This window comes from Centropristis striata, chromosome 13, assembly GCF_030273125.1.
Source record: "Centropristis striata isolate RG_2023a ecotype Rhode Island chromosome 13, C.striata_1.0, whole genome shotgun sequence".
Classification (NCBI taxonomy): Eukaryota; Metazoa; Chordata; class Actinopteri; order Perciformes; family Serranidae; genus Centropristis; species Centropristis striata.
This window is the reverse complement of record NC_081529.1, coordinates 14,544,435-14,552,844: the sequence shown is the minus strand read 5'-3', so window position 1 is coordinate 14,552,844 and position 8,410 is coordinate 14,544,435. Positions and strand designations below refer to the sequence as shown.

At 42.6% G+C, this 8,410-nt stretch overlaps 1 protein-coding gene across 1 annotated transcript; it reads left to right on the top strand.

Annotated features, from left to right (window-relative positions):
* Positions 1-4,175: 4,175 nt before the first annotated feature.
* Positions 4,176-8,009, top strand: hoxb6a (homeobox B6a). The gene is made up of 2 exons (XM_059347750.1): positions 4,176-5,018; positions 6,822-8,009. Exons 1-2 carry the CDS (start codon positions 4,457-4,459, stop codon positions 7,103-7,105), a joined length of 846 nt encoding a protein of 281 aa, XP_059203733.1. The 5' UTR covers positions 4,176-4,456; the 3' UTR covers positions 7,106-8,009.
* Positions 8,010-8,410: the final 401 nt, after the last annotated feature.

Below are 8,410 nucleotides of genomic sequence, written 5' to 3'. Positions count from 1 at the left end.
ATAATCATTATGATAATCATAATCATAATCATAATAATAACATAATAATTATTATAACATACACAATTATTACTATTATAGGAAACTAATACTACTACTAACACTAATAATAATAATAATTATAATAATTATAATAATAATATGATAATAATTAAATAATTATAAAAAGAACAACAATTATTATTTTATGATTATAAGGCCTATTATAGCCTGCATGTTATTATATTATAATTATTTCATTAATTTAATAATTAATTTAAATTTGATTATTAGTATCATTATTAACCTATTGTATTTAATTTATTATGGACGTTATAATATTCTATTGTAATAGTTTAATTATTATTATTATTATTATCATTATTATTAGGCCTATTAGTAGTAGTAGTAGTAGTAGTAGTAGTAGTAGTTGTAGCCTATTTAAAACAAATTATACAATTATATTAATTCTATAAAATTCTATATTATTATAACTACTACACATATATCTATATGTCTATTTTTTTAAGTCTCGCATTTTGCCAAAAGATATTTCTTCAATTAATGTGAATAAAAGTTGGTGAATTTTAGTCCTATACAGCAACATGTCCGTCGCCTTACCTCACAAAAGTCAGTCAACTTTCTTTCTTTCTTTCTTTGTTAAGAATCCGGTAAACTAAATGTAGGACGTTGAATGTTCTGAACACAAGAAGGGGCCAACTTTAGAGAAACACAGAACTTTTTCAGTGAAGGATTAAGGAGTAGGATTCACTTGAGTCCAAAGCGCTGATGTACAGGAGGATTTGGTAAATGCGCAAGTGAGATAAACGCAACGCACTGACGGTCTGGGAATGCGGACTGTCTGACTTTGAGATATACAGCCATATATTTTTCTATTAAACATTTATGTTTCCTTCACTCTCACATGAACTGCTGTTTCCAACCGGACACGCTCCCCATGTTCCCTTTACCAAACAGTTTCCAGTCTCCGTTTCCGACCCGCAGTCTCCCTGTCGCTCTGCCGTTTGGTGCCGTTTGCCGCCGCTCTTCTCCCAAACTGCCACACACCTGCAAAGACAAATCACAATTTATAAGCTATACATGCATAGAACAGGCCACTGAATTAATAATATTTCAAGGCAGTCCCATGGACACAGACATAATCTCAAATTATTGCGAATGAAGCAATAAGTCACATGACCCTTACAACTCATTTTCAGTACAGCTGACTATTATTGATGTAATATTTAGTTTTTTTTAATTATTATTTATTTCTATGTCTCACTGATTTAGCTGCACCTGGTTGTCCGATTATGGAATTAGATGCAAAAATGTGAGACTTAATGGTAAAAAGCTTGAAATATGTCGCAGGCTATATTATTATTAACCCAAAAGTGAAATTATTAGCTTACGTATGCTCCTGATATACATTTTGTCACATAAGATTATTGGAACATTATCCAAAACAATGCAGCATGTATAAGATGCACACAGCCTTTCATTAGTTTACTCATAAATTCAGCATATTGTATTAGTTGTTTACAGACTTAGACTCTATCTACTGCACACGATCATTATAAATATGTCAGAAAGCAGGCTACCACTAAGTTATTATTTTCTTTATGATGCCAAAGCCTGTGTTCTATGTGCTGTGTATGTAATAATAGTATTACCGTCCTGTGTGAGTCCCGGGCTGTAGGCCATGCCTGTCCTGCCCTGACTGTTAGTGCTCATTAATGATTAAACCACAGTCAGCTCCAACACAATGCTGATGCTTCCCGTTCCCACAAAGCAGAGAGGAAACGGAGCGTCCTGCTGGAGAGGGGGAGAGAGAGAGAGAGCGAGAGAGAGAAAGAGAGAAAGAGGGAGAGCATGAGAGAGCAGAGAGAGAGAGTGAGAGAGAGAGTGAGAAGGAGGTCAAAAAAGAAAGTTAAAAAGAAAGATGCCATAACAGAAAGCGAGAATCGAGCATTTAACTTATTATCTGCCCCCTGCTCTGAACAGTGTTACTTTAAAAAGAGAGAGGACATGGAGAGGAATGGACCGGGTGGGAGGGTAAAGTAAAAGTAAAAATAGAGTCTTTGTCTCTATTTGTCAGTCGGACTGTCTGCAGTTTGGCCATGCAGACAAGTCAGAGCCTGTAGGAGAAACACAGAGACACACAGAGAAAGAGATTTATTTATGGCTGCGGTTATTTTACGACCTCAGCGACACATATTCCACTTGTAAGTGCGAATGAAAAGCAGGCGTAGATGTGTAATTTTATTCTAAAGAATTTCTTGTGCTTTCTTCCTTGTTTCTTTAAAATAAGAAAAAGAAGTGCAGAACAGTGAAGGCAATTTCTTCATAATTTTGTTAGTCAAAACTACGAAGTATATAGTGTGTGTGTGTGTGTGTGTGTGTGTGTGTGTGTGTGTGTGTGTGTGTGTGTGTGTGTGTGTGTGTGTGAAAGAGAGAGAGAGAGAGAGAGAGAGAGAGAGAGAGAGAGAGAGAGAGAGAGAGAGAGAGAGAGAGAGAGAGTGTGTGTGTGTGTGTGTGTGTGTGTGTGTGTGTGTGTGTGTGTGTGTGTGTGATTAATGTAAGTACATTAGAGCTTTTATGCTGCTCCACTGTTTCTATATTCCTTGGTTTTATTTATTGGGCTACAAAAACGTTTAACTTCAAATAGCCTCTATACAAATTATTATTATTTTTGTAGTTTAGTTGTTTAAGATAAAATAGTCAAATGGGATACAATATTTGTTAGTAGTTATTCTAACACATATATTAGGCTATATTATATTAAGCTTTTTTTTAAATTACATATTATTTTAAAACATTTATATTTTTGTTGTATCCATACCTCAACAGGAACATTTCGAGCCTATTGATATGTAATTAATATAAATATTTAGCTGTAGGACTATGCGGCGATACACTCGAAATAATTTACCTGAATATGAAAAGAGTTTCAGGCGCGAGGCTAGAATCTAATCAAGGTAGGAAATATAAATTGTGAAAATTTGTTTCTACTTCTCCTTTTCCATTACAGCCTAACCAGTTTCACAGAAGCAGAAAATAATAATTAATAGCACACACTGATCAAACCGAACCTACAACTGGAACATCAATATCTTTCATCAATAAAATATCAACATCCATCAGATCTCTTCCAGATTAATCAAATACTCGTCGGACCGATGCAGCAAACAACTGCGATGAAAAGTCTTCGGTAAGAGGAGGACAGACACACACACTCACACTCACACTCACACACACACACACTCACACTCACACACACTTTATGGGGGGCATAAATCTACCCACCGACCCAAATATAACAATTACAAAAGTACAAACACCTCAATTACAGACGTGAATAGCCCACATTATATTGTAGGATAACTCAAATCCCAGTCTCGCGCGCGCGCACGCACGCACGCACGCACATACACACACACACACACACACACACACACACACACACACACACACACGGGACCACACATGATTCGTGCGCGCTACCGGCTGTGATTTACGCGCGCCGAATTCATTTTAATACGGTCGGTATTAACAGCAAAGCGCCGGGAATATGTTTTATTACCCAGTTGCCTCTGGTGGTGCAGCAGCATCCCTCTCCTCAGGAAGGGGCGCGCGCGCGTGTGGGTGAGCTGCAGGGTTTTATGGGTCCAACAACAGACGGAGGAGGACACACAGGGAGAGAAAAAATCAATTTAACGCGCGGAGGATTCCGGTGTGATTGCGCAATCTCACCGGGAACCGGAGGAAGATTAGAAAAAGAAATTGAATGAGAATTGGAAAGAGAGAAAGAAAGAGTGGGAGTGGGAGATTGAAGAAGGGAAGTAGGAAAGGAGGGAGGTGGGGAGAGCCCCCCCCCCCCCTCCCCCCTTCTCTTCCTCCTCTTCTTCCTCTCTCCAGCGAAAGGAAAAGGGGTGAACGAATGCCAGGCACGGAAGCTTCCCATTGGTCAGTGTGAGGTCAGCTGGTCTCTGCCTCCCCCTTTATACCCCTCCTCACCCCATCCCGTCTTCTCCACACACAAACACACACATGCACTCCCCCCTCCCTCTCTCTCTCTCTCTCTCTCTCTCTCTCTCTCTCTCTCTGTCCCACACTGGCACTCAGCCACCCAGATACCCCCTCCCCTCCCCTCCCCACCCCACACTCACCCTCCTCACCCCACTCCTCCCAATCTGCGATAAACTAAGTGATAGCAGCAGCCCGTCGGACTGTCGGCTATAAAACACAACAAATCATAAAGTGCAGGCAGGGGAAAGCAGAGGAAGGAGGACGGGAGGGAGAACCGTTAGCCGTTAGCCGTTAGCCTCCTTCTACTCCTCCTCCTTCGTCTTCATCGCGTGAACGTTGTTGTTGTGTTTGTCTCGTGCCCTCCTGTCCTGTCCTGTCCTCCCCTCTCTCCTCTCCTCTTCTTCTCCTCTCTTCTCTTCTTTTCCTTCGCCTACCCGACTTTCTCCCGATGAGTTCCTATTTTGTCAACTCCACTTTCCCGGTGACGCTACCGGTAACGTGTGCTGGCGGGCAGGCGGCGGAGTCGTTCCTGGGTCAGATCCCACTCTACTCGTCGGGATACGCCGCCGACCACCCGCTCAGGCACTACTCGGGGGCAGCGGCTGTCACCGCCGCGGCGGCCGTGGCGTACGGGACGAGCGGCGGCGGCGTGCACCAGGACAAACCGTACCAGGCGTCCACCTACTACCAACAGGCGGCCAACGGAGCTTACGGCGGGCACCGGGCGGCGCCGGGGGTCGGTGTAGGGGGCGCGACCGGAGCCGGTGCCTGCGACTACGCCACAGCGGCGGCGGCAGCGGCTGCAGCGGCGGCCACCAGCTTTTACCGGGACAAGGAGCACCCGTGCAGCCTGGAGGAGCACCAGCTCGCGCTCAGCCAGGACGGCATGCACCGTAAAGCGGAGTGCGCAGGGTTGAGTGGGAAAGGGATGTTCGGTGAAACGATGGACGACAAGCTACAGTCCTCAGCCCCCATTTACCCGTGGATGCAGCGGATGAACTCTTGCAACGGTGAGTGTCTTCTACTTCCTCTCGCTGCTTTCTGCATATTTTATGATCCCCGTCATAAAACTGACGTTTGTTTCCTCTGTCAGTCCCTCTGCTGTCTCTCTCTCTTCTCTTTTCCTCCTCCTAACTGCTTTATGATCCCCGTTTGTTGGCCTGTCAGTCAGTCATGTGCTCGGTATTTTATTGTCCGTCATAAACCGGGTTTGTTTGGGTTGGAGCTCCTGTTACTGTATGTGACCTGCTGACCGGAGCTGCTACCGAGCAGGGGGAAGAAAGTTAGAGAGGAAAAGCCTGTCAGAGAGTGCTGTGGGTGGAAACAATGAACAGATAGAAAGATAGATAGACAGAGAGGAAGCTAAAGCAGGCAATGACTACTAGTCAGTCAACTATTTAAAAAAACAACACATTATTTCTGGTCGATTTAAGCACGAACAAAGGTCTAGTTTTATTTATTTTTTTTACAAAGTTTTTTATATCTGATAAGAGGAAGAATGGTGTCACAGCTCCTGCAGCTATTCTTCATCTTTTCTTTTTTTGTAAGCAGCTTCTCTTCTGTTATCTCACATGCAGCCTGTACTGTTAACCTCGCACTGCTTATGTGCGCCGATCAGAACCGACCACATTAAATATTAGACTTGTAATCAGGCCTCCAGATTCGGAGCAAAAAGTGAGACATACAGGGCCGCTTAAAGAGGAGGAATAATATGATTTATTTGACTTCTCCATATGAGCATATAAGTCTGTCCTCTTTTACCCTGTTGCGTGAATTAAACTTTAAGTATGAAATGATCGTTGTGGGCCACTGTACAGCAAACTCGAGCCTTTGTTTAAGAGAGAAAAGCGGCCTGTTGAGAGTATAGTGAGTAATGGTGGATGATGCAGGGCTACTGTTGTACAAAGCCCTGCAGGACACTCCGAGTTATGACAGATGAGGTGGAAACCGGCTCCGCTGCACAGAAATATATAAGGAATAAAAAGCAACGCGGGCTATAAATGACAGCTGAAGATGTAAATGGTAGCTGGAGAGAGAACAGAGTGGCACAGAAGCCCTGAGTGCTCCTCCATAATCCGGTTTGTCTGACTTTTTATTTATGGATATTTAGATTTAAATATGTGCCTTGAGCAGCACAGTTCTCCACTCATGCTCTGCCTTTTCAGATCGATACAGAAACTGAAGCTGCTAAACTGACAACATGGCGATTTGTTTACCACCGGGGGCCAAAATACTGTTAGTGAGGATCAGAGGAGAGTCAAGCCATGGAAGCTGATCCTCACTGAGGGGAATACCCTCTGAAATATCATCGTCATTGCTTTTACTTTAAGGCCTGGCGTTGTAAATATTATTACTATTATTATAGTGAGGGCTGGAAAACTGTAACAATGTGTTTCTTTCTTCTCTGCTGAATGCTGCTATTCACCATGGAGCGAAATTAAAACGGCATTCCCTCAATCAGATAAATAAATGGGTTGTTTTCAATTTTGCGGCGTTTAATTTTTGTCACACATGAAACCAAAAATCATAATTTCCAGCCGTCAATAAAACAATTGTCTCATCAGTATGGCTGGACTAAACATTTCATTGAATATAATAGATAAAAGAAGAAATGTATGAATTTTATTATTATTCCATAATTGCAAGGTTGGGAACAGGATGGATAGAAGCTATTAAAACAAGACGCATTAAGAAGAGGAGAATTAGACGGTGTGTGTGTGTGTGTGTGTGTGTGTGTGTGTGTGTGTGTGTCACACAGGTACATCCTGTGTTTTTCATGTGGTTAACTCTCTCTGTCTCTCATCTCCTCTTAGGGACCTTCGGCAGCCCCGGGAGGCGCGGGCGGCAGACGTACACCCGTTATCAGACGCTCGAGCTGGAGAAGGAGTTTCACTTCAACCGGTACCTCACGCGGCGGCGGCGGATCGAGATCGCGCACGCACTCTGCCTCACGGAGCGGCAGATCAAGATCTGGTTCCAGAACCGGAGGATGAAGTGGAAGAAGGAGAACAAGCTGATCAACTCCTCTTCTTCTTCGTCCTCCTCTTCCTCCACCACGGTGAACTGTGTAGAGGAAGAGGAGAAACGGACGGAGTGAAAAATTGAAAGAGGAAGATTGAGGAAAAGACATGCTGTTAATTCCTTCCCCTTATCGTCTAAAAATTGTCGCTTGTCGGCTGTGAAAACTCTGGGAAAAGTAGCCTATACATTTAATTTAATTCAAATATTAATTTTTAAAAGAAATGTTTAGGCCTACCTGAGCAGGCGAGAGGAGGAGGAGAGGAGGAGAGGAGTTTTTGGATCCCTCAAGAAACCTCCCTGTGTGGTCTTTGTTGAATTTGTGAAAGACTCTTGAGAAGGAACCCTGAGACTGTGGAAAGAAAAGGAGAAAGAAGAAGTTAAAAAGACAGAGAGAGAGGTGGACAGTGTATTTAAAAATACAGCAAATAAGTAAACCGCCAGCCAAGGGTGACAAACTGTGTTAAAACACAATTTCTTGTTGCATTCCAAGAAACCCACTTGACTTCTTCTTCTTCTACTTAGATTTTTTTTTGTCAAATGTACTTCCTTCTGTCAGGCACTTGTTTCGAAGCTTTAGGACTCGACCCCCCCGATTATTTTTTCATATTATTTTGTAAACGTGTTGTGTGTATTATACCTTCAATTAAGACACGCTCAGACACCCAACAACGTGGGGAGGAAGCTATTTGAGAATTGTATGTATGTCATATGGTGTTCATATTTAAACTGTATAGAAATAAGCAAGAAAAATGAAAATAATTGCGGATCAGGAGGAAGGAAGGGAGTAATTGAACCTTTCCAGGTGTTTTACTTTTCCAATATCGAGGAGTGGGCGTGCGAGTGGGAGTGTTAACCTACTGATGTTATTCTCCAAACTACCTAAAAACGTTCAGGAAAGTGTATATTTTATGGATTTTTACATTGTTTGTTTATGTTAGTGTTTTTGTCAAGTAATTACGTATACTATCTATCAGAAATGTTCAATAAAATGTAAAGTATGTATATTGGGAGAGACTCTTCTGTTGATAAATTATCTATTTATGAATTAAAACACAACAGTGACATTTTAGTTCGTGAAAATAACACGGAGAAGTAGAAAGAATTTATGATTTAGTGGCCTGCTTACAGCCGCGCATAAAGACTCATAAACCTTTTACCCTCTTTACTTGAATCATGCACGCACATATTTACGGCGCGGGACCAGGGGCCAAGGCGGACGCACGCGGTTGTCCGGAGGAAAAGTGACAAGGGGCGCGAGCTGCTGCTGATGGCGGGCAGAGCTAATTGATGACCAGACCGAGGGAGAGAAAGTTGACCTGTCCTCGAGCTGACCAGCCAGACACGTCACACATATACACACACACTTCACCCAGACAAAGTG